This window comes from Chenopodium album, chromosome 27 (genome assembly GCF_948465745.1).
Source record: "Chenopodium album chromosome 27, dcCheAlbu1.1, whole genome shotgun sequence".
Lineage (NCBI taxonomy): Eukaryota > Viridiplantae > Streptophyta > Magnoliopsida > Caryophyllales > Amaranthaceae > Chenopodium > Chenopodium album.
In genome coordinates, this window is record NC_137860.1 from 25,429,170 (window position 1) to 25,444,836 (window position 15,667).

General features: G+C 32.2%; 2 protein-coding genes across 2 annotated transcripts; one reads left to right on the top strand and one right to left on the bottom strand.

Annotated features, from left to right (window-relative positions):
- The first annotated feature begins 2,087 nt into the window (after window positions 1–2,087).
- Window positions 2,088–4,335, top strand: LOC145620912 (large ribosomal subunit protein eL28z-like). Its single transcript, XM_081675644.1, has 4 exons — window positions 2,088–2,215; window positions 2,320–2,477; window positions 3,210–3,370; window positions 4,051–4,335. The coding sequence occupies exons 2-4, from the start codon at window positions 2,330–2,332 to the stop codon at window positions 4,189–4,191; spliced, it is 450 nt and encodes a 149-aa protein (XP_081531770.1). The 5' UTR covers window positions 2,088–2,215; window positions 2,320–2,329; the 3' UTR covers window positions 4,192–4,335.
- Window positions 4,336–5,234: 899 nt separating this feature from the next.
- LOC145621232 (GTP-binding protein YPTM2-like) lies at window positions 5,235–9,202 on the bottom strand. The gene is made up of 8 exons (XM_081675973.1): window positions 9,052–9,202; window positions 7,784–7,856; window positions 6,364–6,411; window positions 6,226–6,273; window positions 6,077–6,148; window positions 5,841–5,996; window positions 5,635–5,738; window positions 5,235–5,556 (listed from the first exon to the last, which is right to left on the bottom strand). The coding sequence occupies exons 1-8, from the start codon at window positions 9,063–9,065 to the stop codon at window positions 5,463–5,465; spliced, it is 609 nt and encodes a 202-aa protein (XP_081532099.1). The 5' UTR covers window positions 9,066–9,202; the 3' UTR covers window positions 5,235–5,462.
- Window positions 9,203–15,667: the final 6,465 nt, after the last annotated feature.

Below are 15,667 nucleotides of genomic sequence, written 5' to 3' on the forward strand. Positions count from 1 at the left end.
AACAAAGGGAAAGTTTTCAAGATATTTCATTGAAGTATGTTTTTCCTTGAAAATTATTTTACATCAAGAATAGAGCCTAAATGAAATTAAGGTTAACATAACCAGAACATTTTTATGTACACCCAAATGTACAATAAAGTAAGTACACACGATGAAACGACGATATTTTTCCTCATCTATCTATAACATTATACTAAAGGCGAAACCAGGAATGACACATGTCATCTCCTGGTTAAAAATTTTCCCTCCAAAAGCGCATTTTTTTTTTTTTTTTTTGGCCAAAGCTTCTTAGAGAAGTTTTTAATACAAACTATTCAATAATATTTCACTTCCTATTTTATAAATATATTCCATTTGTACACAATCTATAACATTATACTAAAGGCGAAACCAGGAATGACACATGTCATCTCCTGGTTAAAAATTTTCCCTCCAAAAGCGCATTTTTTTTTTTTTTTTTTGGCCAAAGCTTCTTAGAGAAGTTTTTAATACAAACTATTCAATAATATTTCACTTCCTATTTTATAAATATATTCCATTTGTACACAATCAAACAAAGATATAATTTTTTTTATACAATATTATGCAATAATTGTTTTCTATCTATAACTTTATGATGTAATCCACAGTTATTTTTATTAGTCGTGTATATATTATAATTTTTTTTTTTTTGGTGTTAAGAGAGCAACAAGGGTGGGGGTAAGAATTGATCCCAAGATCTCCTGGAACCGGGAGGGAGCTCTAACCACTTGAGCTATCCCTCACTCGAATCTATAACATTATACTAAAGGCGAAACCAGGAATGACACATGTCATCTCCTGGTTAAAAATTTTCCCTCCAAAAGCGCATTTTTTTTTTTTTTTTTTGGCCAAAGCTTCTTAGAGAAGTTTTTAATACAAACTATTCAATAATATTTCACTTCCTATTTTATAAATATATTCCATTTGTACACAATCAAACAAAGATATAATTTTTTTTATACAATATTATGCAATAATTGTTTTCTATCTATAACTTTATGATGTAATCCACAGTTATTTTTATTAGTCGTGTATATATTATAATTTTTTTTTTTTTGGTGTTAAGAGAGCAACAAGGGTGGGGGTAAGAATTGATCCCAAGATCTCCTGGAACCGGGAGGGAGCTCTAACCACTTGAGCTATCCCTCACTCGAATTCTCTCTGTTTTAGTGTGATCAATTTTTTTAAATTTTTTTGTAATTACAGAAATTTTATCCTATTTTGCAATTAGGTTTAATTTTTTATAATTAAATAATAATGCTAAACTAATGATAAGTATTAAGTTTTAAAAATTACCGTGCATGGCACGGCATGGCACGGGATTTAACCTAGTATATATATCTATATTAAAACCCAAGACAAGAATTGTAATCATGCCACGTGTCGTCATGAATTGATAAATGCTGTGGGGTCATGTGATTCATGTCATATTAAAACTAATCATCAATTTTTCCTCACAAAAAATTTATGTTCATAAATTCTAATTTTTACTCCTCATTCTTTCGTTTGTTCAGCTGTACTTTGAAGAAAATTCATTTAACAAATAAAACAAACTAATATGATAATGAATTTTGTTAATGTTCAATAACATTTTAAAAAAAAATGATTTTTTTTTTAAAAAAATTATAAAATTATCAATAGATTTCATTTAATTTATTAAAGTTATATTTCAAAACAATTTACTATAATTTTTTACATAAAAAAATGACCCGGGGTATCGCCCGGGTCTCAAACTAGTTTCTTATTTATTTTTGTTCATTTTAAAATATTAAAATAAACATATACATTGTACTAGGGTCTGTTCTCATTGACTGAACTGAGCTGAACTGAACTGAGCTGAATATTTTATAAGAGGAGGAAATTAGTAGCTGAACTGAATTGAACCGATATGAGTTTAGTCCCTAAATAGGTAGAAAATATCTTTATGTACACTTTGCACCCGAAGTATCTAAATGGTTTTATAACAAAACCTGACCAAAATTTAAGTGAACAACGACCAATAACCAACCAAGCTCTTAGCCCAACCCAAATACCAGCCCATAAACAACCAAAAAAAGCCCGAATTATAAACAACAAAACTAGGGTTTTGTAGAAACAAACGACGATATAAAACCCTAATTTATCGTCCCCTTCATTTCTTTCTGAGATCTCTCCTATAGCCTCAACAACCCAAACCCCCATTTTTGGAGCTTAGGTTTTCCTCTTTTCCCTCTTTAATTTTACTTTCAATTCGTCAATTTCTTCATAATTTATGTAATTATTAATGCTAATTTTTATGGGTTTGATTGAAATTTGCAGGAGAAGAAAAATGGCGACAGTACCAGGATCTTTGGTGTGGGAGATCGTGAAGAAGAACAACTGCTTTTTGGTGAAGGAATTTGGGAATGGATCTGCTAAAGTTCAGTTTAGCAAGGAGAACAACAACCTTTTCAACAAACACTCCTACAAATATTCCGGTAACAATAATTTCTACTATTTTTAGTTGATTAAAATTGTATTTAAGTTTGTTTTCAGTTTGATTTGTGTGGTATTTTTCTGGGTTTTTGATGATTTGTATGATTAATTGTTATTTGTTGGTGTTTGTTTAACAATGTGTGGGTTTTGATGATTGTTTTCTTATTTTTATGTTGTTATTTGATCTGATTCATTGTTATTCTATTTAATTTTTGGGTTTTGTTGATTGGTTTGATTGTTTGGAGATGGCAAGTAAAGTGAAAAATCTTGGATTTCTGAGGGTTTAATTGGGTGGGTGTACATTATTGCATATATATGAAATTATTGTTGACTGAATTGTATAAAATTGTGATTTTGACTAGCTTTCATGCGTAGCTTGCTGCTTTTTAGGGTTTTGATGTGTGTTTAAGTGGGATTGGTTTTGACAAGTAGCTCTGATCAAGTGATAGACTATTTGAGGAGCTGTAATGAAATTCTACTTCTCCAAATATGAAGGGTTTTTGTGCTGGGAAATTAGGAATAGCCTTGATAGTTTGTAATTACAGATTCGGGATTCATAACTCGTTCATTTACTCCCATTGATCATTACTTTCCTGCATTTCTTAGCGCAACTGCCTTCTAAATTCATGTTTCCTACCATGTTTTTGTTTATGCTGTGATTGGCTTTGTAGTAGTACCCTAATTTAAGATGGGGTTGTGCTGATTATTAATTTTTCTTGTATGTGCTATCTTAGGACTTGCAAACACCAAGACCGTGTCTGTTCAACCAGGAGGCAAAGACTCAGTTGTGCTTGCTACAACCAAGACCAGGAAGCAGAACAAGCCCAGTAGTCTAAAACACAAGTCTGTGATGAAGAAAGACTTCAGCAGGATGGTCAAGGCTGTTGAGAACCAGGTAATTGATTATTTGTTTTTTTGTATTAAAGGCGTGAACTTGAATTTTCTCATGTTCCTCTTTTAAATGAATATTAAGACTAATCTCAATTTTCTATAAAGTATTTAAGTTTAGTGATAAGACTAGGCTATTTATTTACCAGAGCATTGGCTTGCTTGAATTGGAATGCTATGTTTATATTTCCTATTGGATAGGGAGGTTTGTGTACTGTATAGTGTTGAAGCAGTATCCGTGTCTGTTGTTTGGGAACGTTGAATTCTCATGCCCCTCGACTGAAAGTGTTCACTGATAGTCTGATGCATTACATGCATACCTTAACCCCTCATCTGATAATGTGCTAAACCTGGTTTTCTTTAGCTTCTTATTATTGGATGAGTTGCTGGAAGATGTAGTTTAGCCTCTTCTCAATTAAGTTGAATGCTGGCCTATGTCGGTTGGTTCTTCACAGGCTATTTGTTAATTTTCAATCTGTGGATACTGAGAGGGAGATTGGGGTAATGTGCATTGTTGAAAAACTATGAGTTACCTAGGATAACACCCTTTGTAGGTGTATTAGAACACTGGCTGCATTAGTCACTTGGATGCTCTGCTACGATGATTGTAGCAGCATTTAAGATCTTATTTTGGTCAATCTGCATTTTTACTCCTTGATCTTAACATCTTCTGCTCATGTATGACAGGTTGCCGACAATTACTACAGGCCTGACTTGAAGCAAGCTGCCCTTGCAAGGTTGAGCATTGTGAACAGAAGCCTCCAAGTTGCCAAGTCTGGTGTTAAGAAGAGGAACAGGCAGCCACCTAAGCTCCGTGGCAGGAAGTGAATTAGGTGTTGAAATTTTGTCATACTTTTGAGTAGTAGTTCTGGATGACTCTTCGACTCTATATCCTATTTTGTTTCTCTGTAGTTTTTGTGGTGTGAGACAGTATTATTTTCAATTTATGAGAAATAGACGACTTGGTTTCAACTGTTTTTGTGTACAATTATGTGTTTGTGGAATGGAAACATAGAAGCAAGCATCATCATTGAAAGATGTTTTTTCATCCACCTTAATTTTGGATGGAAGCAAGCCTTCATCATTAAAAGATTTTATTTCATCCACCTTAATTTTGGATGGTTAATTTCCTTTCCATTTTTGCTACTTGTGACATAGCATGTAATCTACTACGGCCCGGGAGTATATGCATTATGATTCTAGTTGATCCGTTCGTTTACCTTGCTGATGGATATATCCAATGATGCCTTAGTGTATAATTTTGGCTGGTTGGCCTGTTGCAATCATTAAGCGCACTTCCCAGTTGCCATTCCATATCCATTGTCAAAATTATTATTGAACTAGTACCTACCGTGTTCACGTAAAATAGCTACACAAAGTATCAAAAATTGTCAAAACTCTTTGGCAATTTTTATCTTTCAAAAATCAAACCAGTACTTAATTTAATTAAATGTGCAATATAATTGTAGAAAGGAGTAACTAAACAGATGCGAAGTATATGATTATTTGTATAACATGTAAGCCCTGTTGAATGGAGTGATTAAACAGATTAAATAATGTTATAGTTAATATAAGACCTAACTTTTTTTTTTCTTTTCTTTTACTGAAAAGGTTAGAAAATTTAACATAAGAGAAAATTAAACAATAGAAAGCCCTCCTCTTGAAGGAAATTCATAACTGGGTGTTGCAAACTACTAGATTTATCTATGTACTGGGTTCAAAGGGGAAAAGACGAAAAGGCCTTGGCAGTACAATTTTTATCATTTTATGTAATTATGTATTCTAATCACTTTGACTCTCCTGCAATCACGAATATGAAATGTGAAGTTCATCTAGAGGGCTCGACCAAAGTTTATTTCCTTACCGAAACATGGGGAAATAGACGAATACATAGTAAAAGAAATTTCAAGAATGCAGCATTCACAAATTACAGAAAGGGTGACTTAAATCTTTGAACATAAGTTTTGTTTTGACAATTTTCTGCTTTATGTAGGAGCCCTTAGTTAAGAACCAATATAAAGTTCAGATTCTTTTCTATGTACAAGTAAACATTGCTAATCAATAAGCTGAGGTGTGATCTTAATGCTGACTGTAGCCAACTAAGAGCAACAGCTAGAGTTTTGGTTGACTGGTTGGCCACGAATTTGCACACTGGAAGGCTTGTCTGCACCTGCTCCAGGTTGAGTAGCCATTCTGCATAAGAAGAAATAGAATGATTGACCTGAAATTTACTTTAGTACAAAGAATAAAAACTAAAAACATGAAACATACCGATTCTTTATGTCTGTTGTCATGGTCAGAAATGCCTGCTCAACATTGGTAGCATCTTTGGCACTGGTTTCCAGGAAGGGAATACCAATTTCATCGGCATATGCCTTGAAAAAATACCAAAGAATAGTTAGCTATATTATGCTTTTAGCTTTGCACCTCCGGACTATGCAGTACTGATCAATTGATCATTAAAATCATTGGCATACCTTAGCAGTTTCATAAGGAACAGCTCGATTGGCAGTTAAGTCGCTTTTATTTCCAACCAAGAGCTTGTTAACATTATTGCTTGCATAACGATCAATTTCACTAAGCCATTGTTTCACATTATTGAAGCTTTCTTGGTCTGTGATGTCGTAAACAACCTAGCAGAAAACAAGGGCAAGTACTGTCAAACCTGTGTAAAAGTTGGAACATTTTTCAAGGTAGGTAGGCTTAAGCTTACAATGATTCCATGTGCTCCACGATAATAGCTACTTGTAATTGTTCGGAAACGTTCTTGACCAGCAGTATCCCACTAAATCAAGCACAATAAAGGTGTAAGTTGACTTATATAAATGCTTGAAACAATTAGCGAAGCTGAAAAATACTTACGATTTGCAGCTTTATGGTCTTGTTATCCTGCTCCACAGTACGAATTTTCTAAAGCACAAAGAAAAATAAAAGTTAATGATAATCAATTCACAGGAGAAAGTGTCCAATTCAATTTACCAACAAAATGTCATTACTCACAAAGTCAACTCCAATGGTGCTTATGTAGCTGTCCAGGTATGAATCATCCTTTATTACCATAAAAGTAGTAGTCAGCCAAAGTAACATAAATACACAGAAGTTCAAGGGGTGCTTCAGATGAAAATGTACAACTGATGGTACATTAGTATGAAGCAAATAAAAACAGAAATACAAGTTCTCAACGGCAGCAGAACTATTCATTATCATTGATGTTCTTAACCTGAGGAAAGAAGGAAGCATAGCAGACATCACAATGCAAAAAAGACAAAACAAACAGCTAGCATAATTAACATACAAAAGAACCAGAGAGAATCAGATGGCATTATGCTACATAATGTGTACTATACTCTAAATTTGTTTTCTCAGAAAAATAAGGAAACCACAAATCAGTGTGGAGGTAGAAAAATTACACTTTATAGGAAGTTCTAACTAGACATTTGTTGGAAAGAGAAAACTTGGCAATTGGATATTACAGGAGTAAAAAGGTCAAAGGGATAAGAAGTTTTCAGGGCTAAACAATGGTGTGTTTCAATTATTGTTGCATTGTTTCATTGCTTGTCATAGAACCAACAAGAGAAACTTCCAAACGTCTAACAGACACATTGGCAATATCTTAAGGGGTCAGTGATCGGGTGCCACACTGCCACAATTCTACAATGCTAGTTCTGCATTCCACTTAGTGACTAGATGCTTGGATTCCAGAATCCTTGCAAATTCATTGACCTCAAATAAAGCAAAAGTTGCACTATAAAGAAAAACAACATTTTTGTCAGTATGTTGAGGAATAAAAAGAAAGCTTATAAGATTCGTAAAGTAGAACTTAAAACGCCTAGTGTTGAATTCCTGAAAAGAACACTTTTATTATGCTATATCTCAGGGATGAATTGATTACACCAATACTGCTAAACCTCCAAAAGTCCTATTATCATCTAATTTGTCCGATAGAAATCAGAAAAAGGGCATTTATAAAATACATGTGAAGGCTTATAAGACCAAGGAAACAATATCCCTAATGGACTTCTGAGACTGTCAAACTGTGTTCCTGTATGGAAAAAGAATGGAATGAATAGACCCACAAATGGTTGAAACTTGACATGCTATAGTGCACTAGAAAGTAATGCCACCCTACATCACTTCTGGAAAATCTGTAAGAATGCTTATGTAGCTTACAGTTACTACATCCAGTCATACTAAAAAAGGGCTACATAACAGAACTTTTCCATAACTACAATGCTGTATCAGAGAGCTAAAAAGACAACCTTTAAGCTTAATTTAAGGCAAACTTCTTCACACTAAATACATTATCACTGAAATCAAAAGCTAACTTTTATAACAGTTATCTGGCAGAGGTCCTACTTGTTACAAGATGAAATCCAAACATTGAACTGAAACATTACAAGCACAAGAAGAACTGACATACCGCAAATCTCAGTAAAAGACATGATTTTCCCACTCCAGAGTCGCCAATGAGCAAGAGCTTGAAGAGATAGTCACTGCAATGATTATACAGTCAGATTATGGTAAAAGGCTAACATCAAGGAAGATATAGATATATAGTCAAATGTAGCTGAAGAGTCCTTGAATAGAAACAAATGATTGACAATATCAAGCGCAACTTAATTTTTAGTTGTTAGGCAGTAGGTTTTTACAGCTGACCAGTCAAACACATACTTCATAGCAATTAGAACTTAGAATCAGCATAGTCCTTATACATTTTTTGGATTACTTTGTGTTTGGTTGGAGGGTAACTCCTGTAGATTCCAACATCAATGATTTATTTCAGACAAATACGTTAAGATTTTTGTGCGTCTAGCCAACTATCTCCAAGATAAACATCCTTTGTCCTCAGCCAAATGTCTCAATGTCTCATTTCCTATCTTACAATGTTCCATAATAAGCCTACATTTCCCTTGTGTTCGTCACTTAAATGACTTAATTGCAACATCCCCTATGACTTTTCTAGGATCACTAGATTGTATACAAGACGGATTCCCATGACGTTCATGGCAATAGCAACAAGTTTAGCAATGTTATATTTCCATCACAAATTAGGGGTGACTTTTTTTTTTAATCTACTTTACTCGAAACTCTTTATTTTATCTAAAGAACCCACATCAAATCAACACTCCAACACGAGTAAAGATACTTCAATACTTCATTTTGAACCTAGCACATGGAAATTATTCATAAAAATACCGAGTTTTACACTTGGACGCGTACTCTTATACGAGTTCCCGAGTCCAACCTCATCTTAAGTTACTCCATATAACACCCCCTCAAACATAATAAACCTCACCACTCGCCCCCGCATGGCCCTCCCCCTTCCCTCCCTAAACAAAGGGGATTCAATTTCAATAATTAGTACCCATTAACTATAAGCTTCATCCAATCCTACAGAAAATTTATTTTCAACTAATTTTCAAACAAACTTCTCCCTAATATATGATCCTAAAAATTCTAATTTCAAAATTTCCCCATTAAAAAAAGGGGATTTTACAAAGCAAGAAAATTTCAGCTCCGATCAGGGTTAAACCTTCATTAAATAATAACAACAAGAGTAATAAACTGAATTATTCAGGAAATTGACTTCAACAAATTAATCAAACAAAAACCCTAAAAACAACATCAAATGATACAAAATACATAATTAAATAAACTGATTATAAAGAGATATAGGAAAGAGCTTACTATTCGGGATTCATCGCAAGTATAAAAGTAAAATTCGGCTTGAGAAACTGCAGAATTTGGAGCAGAAATTTGAGTGAATTCAACTCTGGTTACGTATGAAGAGAGAGAAAAAGAGAGAAGGTTGGTTTGAATGATTGAAGTTAATCTTCAGTCAGTTGACAGGTATACACGTTTTTTTTTTTTCTTTTTGGCATTATTGTAGACGTAATTACTTGTTGGGCTTTCATTTTGTCCTAATAGCCCTAAATTCAAGCCCACTTATGTCCAACTGGACCGCAAATTTTTATGTGCACCTAGAAATAGATTCATCGCGTCTATAATTTTGAGCATTTTGTAAAAAATTATGAAGAATTGTAAAATTTGTACATTTTGTAAGAAAATCTGAACACCACAAATTTTGAACATTAGTTAAAAAAAATCTGAACAATCACAATACATCACGCCTATACTTATGAACATTTAGCAAAAAATTATGAACATTCGAAAGTTTAGAACATTTAATAAAAAAAAATATAAATTTGAATATCGCAAATTTTGAACATTTAGTGAAAAAAATTTGAACAATCGCAATGCACCCCACTATACTTTTGAACATTTAGTGAAAAAAATTTGAACAATCGCAATGCACCCCACTATACTTTTGAACATTTAGTAAAAAAAATCTGAAAAATCGCAAATTTTGAACATTTAGTAAAAAAAATGAACAACCGTAAATTTTGAACATGTAGTATATTAAACATAACACTACATAATAAACATCAATTTTTTGAAAGAAGTTTGTCTGACTCGTAATAATTCAATAGTTTTGTAATATAAACTGAACATTTACTGCATATAAAATGAACATTTCTTTATAAAATATGAACATATAAAATTGCAAATTTATGTTCAGTTTTTGTGACGTGTTCATATTTTTATACTAAATGTTCATTTTTTGTAAAGTGTTCAATTTTTTACTAAATGTTCAGAAGTATAATTGTGGTGCACCTATCGATCTCTAGGTGCACCATGGTGCACATAATAACTATTGCAACTGGAAATGGGTCGGGCAAACACACGGATCATATGGGTTTGTCATGAAATCAGCCTCTCGGCATGAGAGGCACCCTGATAGGTCATGACCCATAACAATCATAAGGCTTGTGCATGGAAAAGTATCAAATTTTGAATATAACCATCATAGTAGAGGCTAATTATAAGTCTTGTGCACATAATATCTTGACCTGACTTTTTTGCATGACTTGAAAAATGCCCAAAAGCCCGCATGGCCTGATCATTTTGGGCGGATTTGGGTATGCAATTTCCCGTATGAAGCTTGACCCGGCCTGAGAAATGGACAATTTTTTTTGGCATTGTCCCGGCTCGCACTTGATCGGGTTTATGTCATACGAGTACCTATATTGGCCTAGTTACTTGTTGATCAAGAAATTTAAAGATGAAAACATCCGACATACTTGGTTACTTGTTGATCAAGAGTGGATAATGAACATACGCATTTTTTTTAAATTTTTTTTTATTGATCTTTATTAAGCTTGCCTTGTATGGCAAGTAATAACTAAGAAGGGCATTAGGCATAACATGTTTTCAAGTCACGATTCTAAGTAAATTACAACGGTACAAGTTACACCCTGCCTTCGTCATAGCCCTCAATTAAAGCCCACACACCTTTTCTTTTTGTTGACATGATAAGGAAAAAACAAGTAAGAGACTCGTACATATATATACATATATATTATATATCCTTCGTGTCAAAAAAAAAAAAAAAAAAAAAAAGAAAAAAGTAAGAGACTCGTACATATATATATATTATACGTACACGATATGTAATACGGTACACCTATTTGTATGTTTCTTTTAAGAAGAAATTTATTGTGTTAGTGGTATTATACTATTATATGATTCCCTCACTTGCTATTCAAAAAAACAAAAAAAAAAAAAAAATTCCCTCACTCCCTTATTCCCTGTAATAACTTTTCTTTCACTTGTACTCCCTCTGCTTTTTTTTTTTTACTTGACATGTTTCATTTATCACGCTTGCTAATGCAAAACTTTCATGATTAACAACTTTAATTCTCCACAAGTAAAAAATTATAAAAATTATATACTATGATAGTACTTATTGAGACGAATTCAAAAGGATATTACATGAATACATTTTTCCTAATATATTATTCACAAAGACGGTCAAAGAAGTGGTGGTGAATAGTATAAAAGTCAAAGCGGGTCAAAGTAAAAAAGAACGGAGGAAGGCCCTGTTCTTTTGAGCTTCTGGACAGAGCAGAGCAGAGCAGAGCAGATTTCAGCAGAGCAGAGCAAAGCAGAGCAGATTTCAGCAAAGCAGAGCAGAGCAGAGCAGATTGAAGCAGAGCAAAGCAGAGCCGAGCAGAGCAGAGCAGATTTCATTATTACTACTACCACTACTACTACTACCACAACTACTACCACAACAACTACTACCACAACTACTACTACTACTACCACAACTACCACTACTACCACTACTACTACCACCACCACCACCACCACCACCACCATCACCACCACCACCACTACCACCACGACCACCACTACTACCACTACGACCACCACTACCACCACCACCACTACCACCACTACTACCACTACCACTACCACTACCACCACTACCACTACCACTACTACCACTACCACTACCACTACCACTACTACCACCACTACTACTACCACTACCACTACCACTACCACTACCACTACCACCACCACTACCACCACTACCACTACTACTACTACTACCACCACCACTACCACTACCACTACCACTACGACTACGACGACTACTACTACTACTACCACTACCACTACCACTACCACTACTACTACTACTACCTGATTTATTATTGTTATTAAATATTAAATATTATTATTATTATTACTATTATTATTATTATTACTATTATTATAATCATTAAATTTTATTATTAAATATTAATTACAATTAATAATATTAATATTATAAAATATTAATTATATTGTTATTATTAATATTATTATTAAATATTAATTATATTATTATTAATAGTATTATTATTAAATATTATTTATTATTATTATTATTAAATATTAGTTATATAATATTATTATTATTAAATATTAATTATATATTATTATTATTAAATATTAATTATATATTATTATTATTCAATATTATTTATTTATTATTATTATTAAATATACATTATTATTATCATTAAGTATTAATTATTTATTATTATTATTAAATATACATTATTATTATAATATATAATTCAAATTAAGTATTAATTTTAAGCAGAGCACAGCAGAGCAGGGCAAAGCAGAGCAGAGCAGATTGAAGCAGAGCAGAACAGAGCAGATTGAAGCAGAGCAGAGCAAAGCAAAGAAGATTTCAGCAGAGCAGAGCAGAGCAAAGCAGCTCTAAAGAACGGGGCCGAAGTATGAGTTAACCCTCTTCCGTTACACAAACTTTTGAATAAAACGGATGTTCAGTAAGTTACTGAACATCCGTTGTAAAGTGACAATAGAATACGCAAAAGTTACACTAAAATGCATAAAAGTTACCCTGATATATATGAGCTATTTATGCTTCATTAATAAATTTGACAAAAGTGACACTAAATTTGACAAAAATGACACTAAATGTGACAAAAGTGTACCCGATGTACAATACTTTACTGAAAACCGGGTGTATACAAAAGTTTTCCCTTCCGTTACATTAGCTATCTCCTCATAGTAGCTTTGTTCATGTAGAATTTACATCAATTGTGTCGTATATATTTTCTATGATATAAGAAATGAAATATTTTGTGTGTGTGTTCAACCTATGTCTTCATAACAAATCTACGTCTGTATGTTGTTAGTTCGTTGCTGATAACATTTGTTCATATATTTGGTGAAAGGGCACATGATCATAACGATATTTTTTCTCTACATTTCAACGGACCTTTAATAATTGACAAAGTACATAGATATTATTAGAAAAACGTTTTTAACAAAGCCAGATTCATAATTTCGTTTGATTAATTAATTAGACTTTTCCCAAATTATAAAATTACCAATAATATTCTTCCAGTGCAAGCCAAGAATTCAGAGATTTATATTTCTAACGTCATGTGGTGCAAACCCACAACTATTTGAGAATTTGACCAAATCAATAATTATAATAATAAAAAAAAATGATCCAGAACGAACATAATGTAATGAAAATAATCGATGCTAGGATCAATTATCTAGGTTTTGGTGTTTTTGTTTACTACACATAAATAAAGACTCAAAATTTGAACTAAATAATTTATCGCATAATATTAATCCAAATGAAATTCTAGCATATATGACCCAAAGGATAATATAATCATTTTTAACTTTGTTAAGTTTGTTCGTCTCTGATTAACACACTCAAACTTTTTAATTTATTTCTTTATTCACATATTCATAATTAATGATCAATGTTGTGTATCGAAAAGTGTATGCTAAAATATATGGAGGCATTTTAAAAGTTACATAGTTATATATATATATATGTCACAAATTTTGTATATATATATATATATATATATATATATATATATATATATAATATGTCACAGATTTAAGATATATTTGTATATATTATTTTGTATTCTCTTTTTTTTTTTGATATTATTTTGTATTCTTATCTTAAGAGGTTTCCTAACACAGGTAGAATTACTCTTGTAACCCTATATATGATGATTAATCTTTCGAAGTCTAAGTCAACGTCATCAACGAGCAATATTGATCTTTAAAGCAAATTGGCCAATGAAAGCCTAGTCGCCTAGATGCCGGCTTATATAGTCGTTCTATATATACAGTATTAATGAATTATACAAAGTAAGCTTATATAGGTAGTTTCAAAGAATTAACATTAGGAAAAATTATTTTTACGAGTCTAAGTTTTGTACATTATTCTCGAAGATACTAACGTAGGATTAATTCAATTCCTAGTAAAATTCCAACTTTACTATAGCTTAAACATATTGTATATATACATATATTTCTTTGGCTCGAGTCATAAAATTTCTTCCTACAACAAAAGTCAAAGACAAGCTTAGCTTGCCTAATAGTCTCAAGAAAACTAATTATGTCTATTAAAGAAGCCATTGATCCCGGTGAAGACGACAACAAACGGGTAGATTCAAGGGAAGATAAGTTGATGAAACGTCGTAGGAAGATCAATGGCTCCTCTTCTTCAAGCACTTCTTTTAGGGAGATCTCAACTAATTTCAAAGATGGAAAAGTACCGCCTTTTAACTCGATCGATGCAACGAGGTTTAAGGAGGATATAAAGAGATGGGCTAGAGATGTTGTGAGATATGCAAATCAATGTAGTAGGACTTAGCTTGTTCTTGTGATCAACACAACAAGGGTGGTATTGGGGAATATTGATTTTAAGCAAAACTAGGAAAAGGTGGCAATTAGGTTGATTTGAGAGTTGCATTATGTACATGGTTAAATTTATAGCAATTCTTTTATTTTGTCATTTTGATCAAAAATTTTGGCATGTTTATATGACATTCTCTAAGTTTGAGTTTTGTACCAAAATTTAATTGGGTTAACTTCTTGTGAGAGATTGTAAATGGTTTGAAAACAATTGTATATACAAACATGAAATAAACAATTTTTGAAAATGCTAAATGTCTAAGCATGTCTTTTATATTTTATTTGAAAATCATGTTCACATTGATATTTCTTAAAACCCAACGTTGGAGGCTAGCTAGTGTATTAGTTTTGCCATTGCCAGAGGCGGACCTACATAGTAACAAGGGGTAGCACTTGCTAGTTGCTACCCCTGAAAAAAAAAAAAAAAAAAAAGAAAAAAAAAAAAAAAAACTATTAATTAAACAGACCTGTTTTTTGAAATAATAGGTCTCTTTGATGATTCCATAGCAAACTGATACCTAACGTCCGCTTCCCCTTCAAAAGCTTAAGAGACCAGTTATGTATAAAACCGGTGTCTTAGGTTGTCTTTTAAAAAAAAAAAAAAAAAAAAAACTTTTTCCTATTTATTTATTTATTTATTCTTATTGTTACTTTTTACTTTTTCTTCTACTTGTATGTGTTGATGTGTGCATAATTTATTTTTAATTCATCCATTTTTTTTTCTTTCTTTCTTTATTTGAATAGTAAAATCTATGCTTTTTAATTAAGTAATTAATAATATAAATTTATATTCAAACTTTAATTATTTATTAAATATTGTACATAATGCCCAATATAAAGAAAAAATACATAAAATGAGTAGCTTATTCTCTTTATATTAAGACCCATGCATTTGATAAAATACTTTCCTTTTTAATTGTACTTCTCATTTCTTTTCAATGCACATATTTAGTAAGTACTCCCTCCGTCCCAAAAAGAACGACCCATTTGGCCAAAACTTTGTCCAAAAAGAATGACCCATTTGAATTAAAACACCCACCAATTTGCTACAATATTTGTGCAAAATTAGCTTCCCCATATAAAAATTTGATTTTCCATGTTATTTTATTACTTTCTCTCTCTATTTTTTTACAAACCCCATGTAAATTTATCTTTCCAATATACTTTTACTTCTTTTTACTTAACTTCCTTAATACCCGCGTAA